The 16,073-nt window shown below is 44.9% G+C and overlaps 1 protein-coding gene across 4 annotated transcripts; it reads left to right on the top strand.

Moving 5' to 3' along the window:
* The first annotated feature begins 3,676 nt into the window (after positions 1–3,676).
* On the top strand, positions 3,677–16,073 carry LOC103184137 (GTPase activating protein (SH3 domain) binding protein 1). 4 transcript variants are annotated; one of them, XM_042339987.1, is made up of 12 exons: positions 3,677–3,694; positions 6,554–6,668; positions 7,740–7,821; positions 8,819–8,992; positions 9,413–9,503; positions 10,579–10,672; positions 11,464–11,641; positions 12,269–12,370; positions 12,887–12,989; positions 13,532–13,660; positions 14,168–14,286; positions 14,823–16,073. In XM_042339987.1, exons 2-12 carry the CDS (start codon positions 6,574–6,576, stop codon positions 15,087–15,089), a joined length of 1,434 nt encoding a protein of 477 aa, XP_042195921.1. In that variant the 5' UTR covers positions 3,677–3,694; positions 6,554–6,573; the 3' UTR covers positions 15,090–16,073. The 4 variants fall into 4 exon arrangements, with proteins under 4 accessions (XP_042195921.1, XP_042195920.1, XP_042195922.1 ...); XM_042339986.1 differs by lacking the exon at positions 3,677–3,694 and adding an exon at positions 3,894–3,913; XM_042339988.1 differs by lacking the exon at positions 3,677–3,694 and adding an exon at positions 4,021–4,139.

The following is a 16,073-nucleotide window of genomic DNA, read 5'->3' as shown; positions in this document are numbered from 1 at the left end:
AGAATACATACTTATACAAACACACACATACAAATGAGATCTCATTGAATATAAAGGCACGCTAGGTTCCAGTTTTTGATATTCCAAAACCAGATTTTAGGAGTAAACTGACGACCGATTTGCAAAGCAGCTAATTAATAATAACCATTGCATTGGTACAGCTCCACTGAATGTTTCGAACTGTCTCACAGGTAATTGCTCTCAGGTGTAACGACTGTATTTTTAGTCAAACGCGGCAGGCAGTTTGTGCCCTGCAAATCCCATCAACAGCCTTGAAGGAGTGAATTATAATCTTAACTGAAAAGAAGATTGAACTCAACACAATGCATAATGCCTTTCAACTTCACTGTCCAGACAAGAATGCCCATTTGACTTAGATGTTGGAAGACTTCAGTTATATTAAGCCTTAAATATTAATATTAATCTATCATGACTGTTGCAAAGATCGCAGGGTTGGGATTGTCTATGGAATCACTTGGCACGTGAACTCGAAAAGTTTGCTTTGAGTGTAAAACTCAAATCCCAATTCCTCCCTCCTGTATCTTTTTGACAGATTTTCATCTATTTTCAGATCGAAATGACATAATGGATACGCTTTTCAATACTTGTTTCCAATTGCAATATATGCAATGCTACTAGTATTTCTTCATACATCAGATCCAATGGGGCTAATGACTTGCAGGGCATGCACACATTGTGCGTTCTTAGTCGTAGAGTGTTTGTTTGATTGCTCTATCTCATTCCACATCACCGCCGGTGCTGTCAAGGCTCCGATCAAACCAAAGGTCTTCATTCACTGCCTCATTCATCCATATAGTGCATCAACATCAATTGGAATTACAGTACGTACTTTCTTCAACTGTCACTGTAGATAGTTTATCTATGTAAGCTTGGGAGTGTAATGGCATTCTTCAGTATATCCACAATCCTTTAATCTAAACTAGTTTAACACGAATACAGCTTGGATCTGTCTAGGATTGCGCAGAGTTGTCCCTCCATTTTTGACTTGAATTCACATTGTCTTTTAAGATTCCAAGGCCCCTTCTTACTTTGTCTGCGAGGATCGCAGATTTCCTGTCAAGAACATGCTGTTTCCTCAAAGCCTCCAGGTGGTAAGCGCTCCCCATACTCAGACATCTAGTGAATCAAGTAAATCTGATGACGAGGATATATGATCCGAAAACCTCAGGTTACGGGTCATTAATTGATTATTATTGTTGTCGCCATAGTAACTGTAACCAAAGCTGAGTTACTGACCTGGGGCAACATCTTAGTTTTAAACAGCTCTCGATTGCTTATTAATTTATTAAAGGGCGTATCATTTCTTAAATGCTAGCTACGTTTCTGTCTTCCACAAGAGAGTATTGTGCAAACTGAGCGAGCGAATTTGTTAACGCGGTAATAACTTCAAGCCTGTGAAACTCTGATGAATATGTTACAGGCGCCTGTGAAACTCCGATGGAACGCCAATCTCTTTCAAGTCATCTTAAGTCAGGATCCAAGTGGTACCCCAGAAGGTCGATCGCAAAACACACTCAGGAGCTGCAATATTCAAACTCATCTGCAAATCTCACAGATTGGACCCCATTATTGGACCCACATCTTCTCTGGTAGTCCTGCTAATCTGATTTCTGATTTGGGCAAATCTGCGGCCTGTTCTTTAGTATTCATCACGAAGCACCGAATGCACACTAACTGATTTTTTATTAACCTCTCGATCTGCACGAGGGATCGATCTTCTTGCATTTGCAACAAGGCAAGATGTAGTTAGTTTAAAGTACGTTGAAAGATTTAAGCGGCAATGTAGCAGCGATATGTGGCTGGATGTTGAGTTTTATTGTTTTAAAATCGTTCCAATGTCCTGTTAAAACCATCTGTGAAGTGAGGAAATGTCCCGGTAATCCAAAAAAGGATTGGTAACTCTTTTTTTTTTTGGGAGAGCAGAATCAGAAGTCAGACATCCGCTTGTTTTATGCTTCATCAAATAATAAGCCTCGTATTCCAATAGTGCCCAGAAAATCCCAACACCCTCAAAGCACTGAGTAATAATGCCTGCGTTTGATATAGCGCCTTATTGAGACGTCTCAACGCGCTTCGCAGAACACACTGTGAAGGACACACGGTGTTTCATGTCGGGAGGACGTTCCTAAGGCGCTGAATAGTCGGAGATCAGGACCGGAGCGCAGTGGGGGGGTGGGGGGGGGGGGGGGGGCAGGGTTGGGAATGAGGGTTGGAGGGCGGCTGAAGGCGCGGTCAAAAAGTAGGGTCTCGAGTCGTGCCTCGAAGGAGGCAAAAGAGGGAGCGGAGCGAAGCGAAGGGGTTGCGGGATGGAGCTCCACCAGGGACGGCGTGAGCCTGGACCGTACGGGCTCAACGTCGCGCGACGCGGGTCCTCGGCCGCGCGACGGGCAAACGCCAACGTCGAGCGCGAAGCTTGCTTCCGAGCAGACGACGATACAGCGCGGAAAACTTTTTTTTTGGGTGGGTGGGGGGGTTGTTTATTTTAAATCCCCCCCCAAAAAAAAACCCACCGCGGAGAAAAAAGATCTCCCGAGTTTTTATTTTTTTAAAAAAAAACACTTTAAAAAAAACTTTTAAACCCCCTGAAAGCACCTTCATGAGAAGCATTTACCCCCCACCCTTCCCCTCCTGCTCCCCCACACCCCCCCCTTCCCTCTCCTCCCTACCTTCCCCCCCCCCCCCCCCCCCCTTGCTCCCTATCGTCCCCCCTTTCCCCCTATCTTCACCCCTGCCCCCTTGACCCACCTCCCCCCCTCCCCCTACCCCCCTTGACCCCCCCCTGCCCCCTTGACCCACCCCCCCCCCTACCCCCTTGACCCCACCCCCCCTGCCCCTACCCCCCTTGACCCCACCTCCCCCCCGCCCCCTTGACCCACCTCCCCCCTGCCCCCTACCCCCCTTGACCCCACCTCCCCCCCCTTGACCCCACCTCCCCCCCCCCTTGACCCCCACCCCCCCCTTGACCCCACCTCCCCCCCTACCCCCCTTGACCCCACCTCCCCCCCCTGCCCCCTTGACCCCACCTCCCCCCCTGCCCCCCCCCCCCCCCCCTCCCCCCTACCCCCCTTGACCCCACCTCCCCCCTGCCCCCTTGACCCCACCTCCCCCCCTGCCCCCCCACCTCCCCCTTGACCCCACCTCCCCCCCTGCCCCCTTGACCCCACCTCCCCCCCCTTGACCCCCCCCCCCTTGACCCCACCTCCCCCCTGCCCCCCACCCCCCTTGTCCCCCACCTCCCCTGCCCCCTCCCTTCCCCCACCTCCCCCCCTGCCCCTCCCTTCCCCCCTACTCCAGTTGTCCCCCAACTCCCCCTCCTTGCCCCCCTCTGCCTCCCTTCCCCCCCCCTTCCCTTCCCAACACGAGACCCTCCCCCTTTCCCCACACTGGAGCTGTCCATCAATCCCAGTTAGCCCCGCCCCCTCCCCGCCGTGTGTGTGTGTCCCTCCCCCCCCTCCCTCCCTCTACGGGGTCTCCGCCGCTCCCCAGCAGGTCCTCGAGGCCTCCCGGTCCATCTAAAGTGCTGCGGGCGCGCGTCGTGGCCCCGCCCCCCCGCGCCGCCGCCGCCCGGCCGTTGGCCGTCCGGCCCCGTGACGCGCGCCAGCGGGGGCGGGGGCGGCCTCCGATTGGCCCGGGGCCGCTGTCCGTCAGAGCGGCGGCCAGGCAGCAGGTTGGGGTGCGCGAGGCGGCGGGTCCTTCTCTCTCTCTCTCGCGCTCTCTCTCTCTCTCTCTCTCTCGCGCGCGCCTTGTTTATCGGCGGCCGATTGATTGAAGCCCAGAGTGGTTAACCCCCCCCCCTTCCCTCCCTCCCTCCCTCCCCTCCTCGGTCACTGCTTCACCTCAGTCGGTTCTCCCCCCACCCACCCCCACACCATCCCGCCCCCGGATTCCTGCGGTAAGTGCCCACCCGCCGGAGGGAAAAGCTGATGGGAGGAGGGGCGGGTAAAAGGGGTTTGGCGCGCGAGGGAGGGGGCGGGCGGGGGGGTGGGGTGGAGGCGGGGGGGGGGGGAGAAGGCTGAAGCTGGGCCCGAGCCGCCATTTTGCTGTCAGTCACGTCCAGTCCCAGTCCAGTCAGTCAGTCACGCAGCCGCGGCGCCGGGACCAGCGAGGAGCTGAGGCGGGTAAAAAGCGGGGGCGCGCGTGTGGGGGGGGGGAATGGGGGGGGGTAACGCCGTGACCCACACCCCTGCTCGGGGGCCCCTCCACACTCTCCCTCCCTCCCCTCCCTCTCCGGTCTCGGATGAGGTTCTTCCCTCCCCCCTCCCCCCTCCTCCACGGCCCTCTTCTCGAACGAACCCCTTCTCGTTCCCACTCTCTCTCCTCTCTCTCTCTCTCTCTCCGTCACTCGTGCGGCTCTCGGTGCCCCCCTCCCTCCCCCCCCCGGTAGCTGCTTCTCCCCCACCCGCCAGCAGCGTGTGCCCGTCCGCCCGCCCGCCCGTCAGGGCCTTTGTCCCACTGTTGGTTGGGAAGGGAGGGAGGGAAGGAGGGAGAGGCCCGGGTTCCCGGCCCTCTCGCCGCGTCTCCTCTCCCCCACGTGCCCGCACTCGCAGGCCTTACCCCAACCAACACCCCCACCCCCCCCCCCCCCGCTCCTCCACACGCACACACACATCCAGACCCCCCCCCCACACACACACACCACCAGAGGCCGTTCTCTTTCTCCCCCCACACACACACTCACACCCACCAAACACATGTAGGCCAATTCCCCCCCCCACATACACTCAGAGAGGCCATTCCTCCCCCCCCCGCATCTAGAATATTCTCTCTATCTCCCTCACACTGTGGCTATCTCCCGTCCCCAACACACACACCCACCCACCCCAGACCATTCATTGCCCCACCCACTGAGACCCTTCCATTACTCCCCCCCTCCCAAAATACTCACTCACTGACTACCCCCCAACAAACACACACTCCGAAGTCATTCATGCCCCCCCCCCACCTCGGGCTGTTACTCATCCCTCCACCCACTGAGGTCATCCACCCCCCACACACACCTTTTCGCACACATTTGTATAGAATAGGCTGTTCTGTTCATCTCTCTCATAATGAATGCTTATTCCCCTCTCCCCCCCCCCCCCACTCGTGCCCTAATCCCTGACTGTGCAGCACCTTGGGATGTCCCCCCGCCCCGACGTTGGAAGGCGCTTTACAAATGTTTAGAAATTCCAGTAACATTGTAATTCTAGCTCTGTGTTGAATCCTAACATATTCAGTGAATAATCATTGAGACATGTACCAAGAACTGTTGAGGAAAAATGTATTGCACACCGATTACAGTACGGACATAACAAGGCCTTCAGTAGAAAAATGAAGGTTTTCCAGTAGAACGTGAAGAAATTGTGGTGTAACGTGAAACTTTTAAAAAGTAGCATACCCGCTATACAAGAGGATGCCAAGAAAAACTACCAGTAAATCTGGAGAGATCCCTATAAATAAAATAGGGTTGAGTTTTTTTGTATGGCTAGTGTTACAAATAATAGCATACCTTTCTGGGACAATGCTACCACCACTACCACTAGTAGTTCTTGCGTTCATAGAGCTATTGGTTAGAATTTTAAAAAAAATTACAGCTGCTTTATTGAGACTGCCACATTGAAGAGGCTTGAACAGATGACAACTGTGTGTTCAAGCCCCCATTTCCCCCAGTGTGTGTGGCGTTACGATGAGACACAATGGGCTTACTGTTGCATCAGTTACTCCACCTGACCTGGAGGCATGGCTGGTTTAGCTGTATCCCACAAAAGGAGTACCTTAGAAAATGGTGCATTAAACTATTAAAGCCCTCTCATGATTGGGCTGGTACTAGTTGGTAAGTTACCGGACAGTTTTGTATCCTTGACCAAATGGGTTCGAGTGCAACGAAGTGAGATGCTTTCTACAGCATCCAGGGGGAGGAAAACAATTATAATTCTTGTATTTGATAATAGTGCCTTTCAAGTCAGGAGGACACCTCAAACCATTACAGAGGCTTTACTGTAAAGTGTAGTGAGTTGTATATTTTGCAGGTAAATGTGGCAGCCAATTTGCCCACAGCAATGTCTGTCCCACATGCAGTCAGTGTTTCCCATATCCGCTGATCACTGATATTAATTTGGTGCCAAATTGGAAGATGTTTCATGCTGTGGCTCTCTTTACCTCCCCCTTCCCCCCAGTACCACAATCACAACATGACTTTCCAATTTCAATTAACTGGCCTAACGTCAATATTAGACCTTATTAGACTTATTGAGGTCCCAATGTGAAAGGTCAATGTTTTTCTCACTGCATCACGACTTAGTCCTTTTATAAAATATAGAATTACTGGGGATGGAGGCAGTACTGTGGTTAGGATTTAGTAGATTTGAAGTTATCAAAGTTGGAATTTTTTGGGGGGGTTATCAAATCAAAATACATTTTCAAGTTTTATGAACCTTTGTTGCACTTTTTGGATGCCCGAGTACTGCCATTTGCTTTCTTCGTTACAGTTTTAAGTTGAATGACTTATTTTACCGATGTACTTACTCTTGTGTTTTTAAAATGTTTGTTACAGCAACTCGGGTGACCAAAGAGATGGTGATGGAGAAGCCAAGTCCCCTGCTTGTAGGGCGGGAATTTGTGAGGCAGTATTACACACTGCTAAACCAGGCCCCTGACTTTTTACACAGGTAAGTCAGGATTCTGGATCTCCGGTGTTTAGGAGGTTCTATACAGTATCATTCTCTTTTTTGTGGCCGTTATATATTTTACTTAGTTATAATGAGCTCCCTTAAGGACCTCAGCAGAATTAGAAATTTGAGAAAACGTATTCACTGAAATTACAGTCTGTTTATAAATCAATACACTTGCTACTATGATACTAATTAACACATTACATTTGTTAGTCAAATTTCTATTATGATGATGTATACACGAATGTGAGCTTTGAGTGTAATGTCATCTTACATATACTTGATGAAAATTTACAATTCAGCAGAATAACCAACAAGAATTGGTTTCTGAACGATTGTCCCTGGAGCTACTAACATTTTTACAAAATGATAAATTCTTCTTTGTAGAGGATATGGCATCCAATTCAGTTGCGGGTAGTAATTGTTTTTCCATTATACACAATACATTCAGAATACTAATGCCATTGTGAGTGGGGTATTGTGTATATTCCTTTTGTATTTTGTTACTTGCGTAGGCATTTTGTATTTTTTTAGTTCGATTGACATTTTACATGGGTTTCGAAAAGTTTCAATATGCTTTTTTAATATTACAATGCAGTAAGACTGAATTGATGCGAACATCTTGTTCGTTCTCAAGTGGCGACTTCTTGCAGGTAATATTGTCAGCAGTATAGGAAGTTCGAATGTTATATGAAATGAAAATAATATTGAGACCAGAACTTGTAACCAGAGCAGGAAAACTGGATCTGTCACTGTCGCTGAATCTCAGATGAATGAAAGAAACTTGCTGTTCTTTTCAACACAATTTCAATGCATAATGTGTTTGGAGTTGACACATTTATTGCCATTCGTTCCTCTCTTTCCCCACTTGAAACCACATCAATAGATCAATAATGTACAAGAACATTGCTGTTCATGCGGTAGCTACCAAAGTTTGAGAAATACCATACAATATAAATTTAAGCAATATATGTGACGGAGGGAAAGTGGTATTCTACTTGACAAATCCTCTCTCTGATGTTCTTTTCTTTTTAAAATGGGTGTTCCATAAACATTTCTATGTTGTAGGTTTTATGGAAAGAATTCTTCATATGTTCATGGAGGTTTGAATTCAAGTGGAGAACCAGCTGATGCAGTGTATGGGCAAGCGGTAAGTATCTAACGTATGCATATTGAAGTGTATATGCAAGCTGCAAACAATTGAATTGAATGGACACAAGAGTGAGTGTATATGATTCACAGCTGTTTGTACAGTAGTTGAATGTTAAATGCGGACATGGGATCAGTTACTACTCATAAGCTTCTTTGTAAGTTGAGCTCTGATGCCAAACTGAGACCCTTTCTGTCAGAGTGGCACTTTCTATGCTATAAATACTCTGGCAGACAAGCCAATCTCCAGATTTTCTTTGAGGATATGTTTCAGGATAACTTTAGCATGTCAGTTGTATGCTGAAGCTTAAATGTGCCTTTACTTGATTAGCCTGCTGCTGAACAGATTCTGATTCCTTGGATTTGTTTTGGTCACTGCAAAATAACACTCTGGTAGCTTTTTACTATCAGTGTTTGTTATTGTGAGCAACATTTTATCTTTGTCCAGTCATACCGTTAACATTATGGATACTCATCTAGTTGCTGTAACATGTCCTTCAAATGCCCTGTACCTATTCATTAACCTTTAACAGCAGATGTGGATTAAGTAATGAGAGATAAACCCCATTGAGCTCCTTGGGACTGGATACGTGAAATGCCATATGAAGAGGCTGTACATGATTAGAAATGTTAAAATGCCTGTAGCATAATTGATCTGTAAAACAATAAGCACAGTTTGAGAATTTTGTTTCAAAGAGGAAAGATCCAGTGTAGCATAACATGTTTGTGGTGTGTTGAGGCACACAGATTGGAAAAAGTTCCTGGTCTGTGCTGCTAACTCATCTTAGACAAGATAGTGTTTTATAAATTTATAATTCATAATTGCAGGTGATCTGATTCATCCTGACTCCTGTCCAGTGACTGGTGAAATATGTATATGTGCGGGTGTATGTATGATCAGGAAACAAGGTGTCCCAAGGTGCTGATGGATCACAGGAAATTCAGACAATCAACTTCTGTGCCTTAGAATTTGATTTCAAAATCTATTTTTGTTGCAGGACATCCACAAGAAGGTTATGTCCCTTCAGTTCCGTGACTGTCACACAAAGATCAGACATGTTGATGCTCATGCGACGCTGAATGATGGAGTAGTAGTGCAGGTGATGGGTGAGCTCTCCAACAACAGGCAACCCATGAGACGCTTCATGCAGACGTTTGTCCTGGCACCTGAGGTAAGGGAGCTCGGTATTATGATACTTGAAATCATACCGTTCCCTTTGATTCTTTTGAAGTGCATCAACTATTTTAATTGGCATACAGAAGAAAGTACAGTCTCCTAAAATGACTACCTGACATTTATTCTACAGCTTTATATTTAAGCACTATTTGAATTGAAGGAGAATTGTTACCCACTGTAGAAATAGAAACAGTTTGAACCGGATCTGGTCAGTTTAGTTATTTTGGCAATTTCACTATTCTCTAGTTACCACATGATAATTTTCACTTTCACTTTCTATCCTCTTAATTCAGAAATATCTACTGTGGAACTGCTTTTAACTAGTAATGTTTGTTTTGAGTGAGGAAAGCTGATTATTAATGATCATTGGGATCATTTGTTTTCCTGTTCTCACTATTTTTCTTTTTTCTCACAGGGCTCCGTCGCAAACAAGTTTTATGTCCACAATGATATCTTCCGCTACCAAGATGAAGTCTTTGGTGACTCAGATACAGAGCCACCTGAAGGTAAGCAGAAAATGAGGGAGTGCAGCCACATTATTCACTTGCCTCATGTCTCGTGTATATGCAAATTTAACCTTGGAAACTAAAATGTTGTTGAAAAATTAACAAATCTAGTATCCAAAGTGACCACATCAAAGGCATGTTTACATATATATTTGACTTCTTCATATTTGACTGGGTTTGGGTGACTTGTGAAGGTTTTTGAGAGTTGTACCAAACTTGGAACACATCTTTGAGCTTCAACATATAGGCTGGCAGCTTGTTCTGATGCATTTTGCTTCAAGGTAAAGGATATTTCCCCATGATTCCTTTGTACAGACCAGTGGAATTAGTCCATGTTCCTTGGCATTCTGGAACATTGTCTTTGGAGTTTTCCTCAATGTAATAATATAATAATAATCCTTGCATTTGATATAGCGCCTTATCAAGTCTTCTCAACGTCCACAGAATATACTGTAAAGCAAATTGACTGTGTATTTGTGGGCGAAACGCGGCAGCCAATTGCGCACAGCAGTGTCCCACAAACAGTCGTGGATTGAAAATGACCAATTTATTATTGTTTGTTTTGGAGGGATTATTATTAGGCTCTGTGTGGAGTAAGGAAACTTGCCCACGGTTTTGCCCAGTAGAAAGCATCCCTTTTGGACTTTGGTTCTAACTTGTGAACTATCTCAGTACACTCGGACATGTTGTGGTGGTGGCATTTCTTTGTTCCGCGATCTAGAGCAGAAATTCCTGCGGTATTATTGATCTCAACTGCATCTATTTCCCAGCTGCAGGCTAAAAAGGTAAATTGAGCTTGAGATTTTATTGTTGTGTTCACAGAAGCAATTTATTCCATAAATTCTTTTCCTAGAGAATTTCAATGTGGCTGGCATTGATTTCAGACCACAGTGTTATTACACTGTTTGAATTTTTATCTTCTCGAGTTAGCTTGCTAATTCTGTTCAGTATTTGAAATCTTATTTAGATGTAGGGTAATGGAGATAAAATCAGCCTATTTTGTGGTCTTGTACTTTTTCTAAAGTTTGTATTTCTGCTGGAGATTTTCATGATTAAAAAAAAATCTTTTTTGCAGAGTCTGAGGAGGAAGCAGAGGAACATGAGGAGCGCCAACCATCACCAGAAGCTGTGCAGGATGACAGTGGATCTTACTATGACCCGGCTGTAAGGTAAATATTTGTAATTTTTTTCACAAATAAAGTCTCTGGTGAAAGACCAAGACCTGCAGTAGCAGCACCGAGATTGAAAGGTTGATAAGAGCAAATTAAACAAGAATAGTGATGAAAGTGGCAGGAGGTAGAATAAACTAATGGAAGTAAGGAATTCAGTTTTGAGGCCCAGGGACAGAATGAGTTAGAGTAGAAAATTGTCCAATAGTTCTTGATTTCAACATCAAGTGAATTGCAGGAAGGAGGAAAGAGTATATACGAGTGAATGAAGCCAAGCAATGCTGTGATTGTGAAGGAAGCATTTTCTTTAGGCTTTTACGTGTGCCTTCTGATTGCAAGAGTTGGAAGATCTTCCATGTCACTTAGGCATAGGCTTAGGGAAGCAGCGTAGCACAAAAGAGGAAACTGCTTCTTAAAGTGGAAGAGATGTCTAAATTGTGATTGAGATAAGAGGTGATATTGAGCACGAGGAATCAATAGATGAAGATCCAGTTGAGAAATTAAGAAAGGAAACATTCTGCCCATTTCTAGGTATTTTCTCCCCCTCCCCCCTATCTAGTACTGAAAAGAGGCAGGTTTCATATAAAATCACCTGGCTGGCTCATATTGAAAAAGTAGTGTATGGGAATTTACGGGACTGGACTGGACCCTTGCAGCCAGTTAACCAGTCCCAACATTTTTAAAAAGTAAATGCATCGTTAGTACTACTAGATTAATGAAGGTAACAGCATTGAATGGACAACTTGAATGTGTCTTGAGGTGTACTAATTTCTCAAATTGTCCTATTGCAGCAATGGTCTTGAGGAGCCTTCAGAAGAACACGCTGCACCATCAGAAGCAGAACCGGAGCCAACTGTAGAGGAAGTAAAAGCCGAGCCTGTGCTGGAGGAAGATGTTACTGATGAGCCTGTGTTAAAATCTCCATCCCCTCCACCTGCAGATCCAGCGCCAGTAGTAGAGGATTCCAGGGTATGAGAAAGATCATTTTCACTTTATGTAGCTCCACAGTCCACTTTATATTTCAACTTGGTTTAAGTTGCCCTGATTAATAATAGTAATAACTGATTAAGAAAAGTCAAGAAGTGTTGTGACTATTTGAGTAACAGTATTTGTGAACTGCATTAAGAGGTTCTGTGGTTGCGATGAGGCATTCGAAAAATACAAGATCTGTAGATTTATCTTCCAATAAGTAAATGGTTTTGATACCCTTAACTGTTGATAATGTACTACAATATAATATACAAATGTAATCTTGTTGTTGTTGATGACTTAACCCTGCTGCTGTTGTATCATTTGATGTAATGAGTACGGTATTGAACATAGGACTCTTATTCAATATATTATACATTCTAACTGAAGCAAAAAATGCTTGCTGCATCTAAGAGGGAGAACCTCGTTCTGAGTTTCTGACTAGATAAATTTGAAATATTTTGAATGAATATACGATAGGCCGAGAGGCATCATGAGATATAGTGGAAGGGTAAGTCATGGTACTAAGTTGCATATCAACCATTGTCTAAAAATGGAGGATCTGATACACCACGCTGAATTGTCTAGTCCTGTTCATATCTTTTATTACCTATTGTCTTTTCATAGACGTTCTCCTGGGCTTCAGTCACGAGTAAGAATCTGCCACCCAGTGGCGTTATCCCCACCACTGGAATTCCTCCTCATGTGGTCAAAGCCCCAACACCACAGGTAATGATTAACCTGCTGACAATTTAGAGGGCTATGTATTTAGCTAGTCTGTATGTATGTCTAGGCACACTTGGTCCTGCTCTCATCTCACCATTGTGAAAATCGGTATGTTAATTAAGTAATATAAATTGACCTTGTTTATATATATTTCTGTGTGCAGTCCATGTTTCTTTTCTGGAAAGGTTTTTTTTGGCCTGAAATGGACCGGCTTTATACCTCTGATCTCTCTGTAGAACTGATGATTTAATTTTTAGCCTCAGATTGATTCCAGTGGAATTCAAGCCATTTCTCACGTACACATGCACACTAATTCAGTAATTTAAATTCTTATTTTATGGCTCTAGCCTGCTTCATAAAGTCCCCCTCGGGTATGAACTAAGCAGCTTTTCAGGCAATGTTCTCTATGCATGTGTATATGATATTTGCTGTTCCTACTGAATATTTCATTGTTTTTGTGATTTACTGTAGGGATACGGTAACTTGCAAAGAGTAGATTGTGATTAAATTGTATTTTAGCCCAGACCAGAGACAAAGCCAGAAATACAGAATCCACCCCCGAGACCTCGAGATCAGCGGATCAGAGAACGGCAGGGAGTGCCACCACGGGGTCCCAGACCAGGTGAGAGATCCATCCCCAACGTGTTTAAGATGATGCTGTAATTAAAAAAAATTGTAATTTGGTCACTCTATCCACGACTGTTTGTGGGACACTGCTGTGCGCAATTCCTGTCGCGTTTCGCCCACAAAATATACAGTCAGTTCACTTTGCAGTATGTCCTGTGTAGTACTTTGAGACGTCTCGAAATGCGATAAGGCACTATATCAAATGCAAGGATTAGTGTCATTTGTATTATTGAAAGCTGTGAGTGAGTATATATTTAAAAAAACAATTTGAATGCGTTTGTAAATATCTAAAATGCAGGGGCTAGTGCCTATTTACGTGTGTGAATCTCAGATCAGTTGTGATTGCAGACTGCACACCAAACGTAGGAAATGACATTGGTGACCCAGAAAGCAGCCATTTTTAGCACAGGGAGGGCGGCTAGTCCATGCTGAAAGCCAGAAGTGCATAATAGTGAACCCATGTTATAAAGGTGCTATCCTGCATAATGTTTTAACGATATGCAAGGGTGTAAACAAAGGATTTTAATTTTACTTCAGGTCGTAGTGAAAATGAACCAGGTGAAACGGAACCCAGACGCACGATCCGATATCCAGACAGTCATCAGTTGTTTGTTGGAAACCTGCCTCATGACATTGATGAGAGTGAGCTGAAAGAGTTTTTCTCAGGTGGGTTGAACCTGTCGTTCCAGTTTTTTTTGTGCGTGTGTGTGAGCGTACGTGCATGCATGCGCGCATTGTGAGGCAGCTTGTTTTGTTAAGTCTAACAGCAGTTTAATTGTACTTGGGTGTAATTGAAAATTCACACTAACTATTCACAGGGTGATTGGATATTTGTTAGGATATCAAGGGATATGGGGTAAGGGTAGCTAATTTAATGAGGTACAGATCAGCCATGAACTTATAGAATGGCATAACACTCTTGGGGGTGGGGAGAGCTGTAGGTCCTACTCCTGTTTCTATGTTTATGATGCAGGAAATGAAGTGATTTTGAGTCTGTAATCTAACTAAGACATTTAGGTAATATCAAGTGTCGAGGAAAGCATGAGTACCTCTTAACAGTCTGCTGAACACTGAGGTTAGAAACTGACTCCTGGGAGTTTTACATTGCATATCATTTGTGTTTTGTACCTTTTGTTTCACCCCAACATATTAAAATGTTTTTTTTAAATCTAGGTTATGGCAATGTTATGGAACTCCGTATTAATACCAAAAGTAGCGGAGGGAAACTGCCCAACTTTGGCTTTGTGGTGTTTGATGATCCAGAGCCAGTTCAGAAGATCTTGAGCAGTAAGGTAATAATAATAATCTTTGTATTCAGTGTAGCACCTTAACACATCATTGAGATGTCTCAAAGTGCTTCATGGGTTATATTATAAAGTGAATTATTGTTTATTTTGTGGGGGAAATGCTGCAAACAGTTACGCACTGCAATATCCCACAAACAGCCTTGGAGTAACTGACCCAATTTTATTTGGGGCATGTGTTGGCCAGGACACTGGGAGAAACTCACTTCTCTTTTCAAATTCTCTGACATCCACCTTAACGTCTCGTCTGAATGACGGCATCTCTGCATAGGGGTCTCACGTTAGATTATGCAATTCCAAATCCTGACGTGGGGCTTGAACCCACAACCTTCTGATTCGGAAGCGAGAGCGCTACCAAGGAGCCAGTTCCAGGGCTTGCATCACTGAAATCACGTTCCTCGCTGCACCTGTGTTCTGCTTGCTTGGGTACTGATCTGAGCAGATGGCAGTCTTTGCACGAATAAAACCCGGACGCATTTTTGGCAAAGCTAACGATCCTGGGGTTTTTATTTTCTTGGTTCCAGCCAATTAAATTCCGCGGAGAGCTCCGCTTAAACGTGGAGGAAAAGAAAACCCGGCCCATCCGTGAAGGGGAGCGCAGGGGTGACGACCGCCGGGACAATAGACCAAGAGGACCTGGCGGACCCCGGGGTGGTCTTGGCGGAGGGATGATGCGTGATCGGGAAGGCCGCGGCGGCCTGTCCAGGGGAGGGCTGACGCAGAAGCCTGGGCCAGGAGCTGGGAGAGGAGGTGGACAAGGAGAACCTCGGTTCTCAGGCCCACGCCACTGAAAGTACCCTCACTGTTATTGATGTGAGCTGACGGTACTAATGTTCTCTCATGCTCTTGTGATTCAGCTTTGTTTTTGGAATGTGATTTCGACTTGTACAGATTTATCATTTTTCAGTACAGCAAATGGCCTTTTTTTTGTTTTCTTTTCTCGACTTGTGTTGTAACTCGTCGTCCCACGCAAAAAAAAAAACACACGTCCTGTCTATTTGAGAATTTTATTTGTTTTCTAAAAAAAAAGCGGATTTTAAAACCAGAATCTTTTGCTTGAAGACAGGATTCTGACTGCAGTGGATTGGGGTGACTTAACAGCTATGAGTGAACTGGATTTTAGTACCTGCTGCCTCCCACAGTTGCTCCTGGAACTCGTTGGCCCTTACTGACTGAAATTTGTGGCAGATTTTTTAAATTGGAGACTTCCTCGCTTTTTTTCTTACAGACAGACACACCCAAGTTCAGAAATATTTGTACTCAATCTGGCACTCAGCAATTTTTAAAGCACTCTTTCTATACTCTCTCGGCACAGTGCTGGCCCACTTTGACAAAGGAGGCGCAGTGCTATCAGTATTCGGACCGGAACCAATATGACAATTAGATGGTTGGTAATGATAAGATGCAACACAATATACTGGGGGAAGTTGCCTTTGCAGAGCTGCTGTGCTTTTAAGACCCGGAGTGGACTAATACAGTGGATGTAAGTCTTCATGTGTTTTTTTTTCTTTCAACTCATTTTGTTTTTATCATTGGAAGAATCTCCTTTTACAGTGGGACTTTTTAAACAGGAAAAACAAACATTGATAACTCTGACATACTTGACATCAAGATACGTTTCCTCTGGAATTGTGAATTTTTTTTAAAACTGTAAATTGCAGAGAAACTTTTTCTGGTTTAGTTTGTATTGTAAAGCGTATGGTTGTGCCTTCTATTTATCTCTCATTCCAATCTTGGCAAAGTTGTATAAATAAATGTAGATTGCTTTATTCAAA

Source organism: Callorhinchus milii, unplaced genomic scaffold (assembly GCF_018977255.1).
Source record: "Callorhinchus milii isolate IMCB2004 unplaced genomic scaffold, IMCB_Cmil_1.0 Scaffold13, whole genome shotgun sequence".
NCBI classification, from domain to species: Eukaryota; Metazoa; Chordata; class Chondrichthyes; order Chimaeriformes; family Callorhinchidae; genus Callorhinchus; species Callorhinchus milii.
Note: the sequence above shows the minus strand (reverse complement) of the source record. Positions and strands in the feature narration are given on the sequence as shown.

Coding starts and splice junctions, on each gene's coding strand:
- LOC103184137 (XM_042339987.1), top strand. CDS start 6,574: ATGGTGATGGAGAAGCCAAGTCCCCTGCTTGTAGGGCGGGAATTTGTG. Junction 10,673..11,463: donor TACTATGACCCGGCTGTAAG/GTAAATATTTGT, acceptor GTCCTATTGCAG/CAATGGTCTTGAGGAGCCTT. Junction 14,287..14,822: donor AGAAGATCTTGAGCAGTAAG/GTAATAATAATA, acceptor TCTTGGTTCCAG/CCAATTAAATTCCGCGGAGA.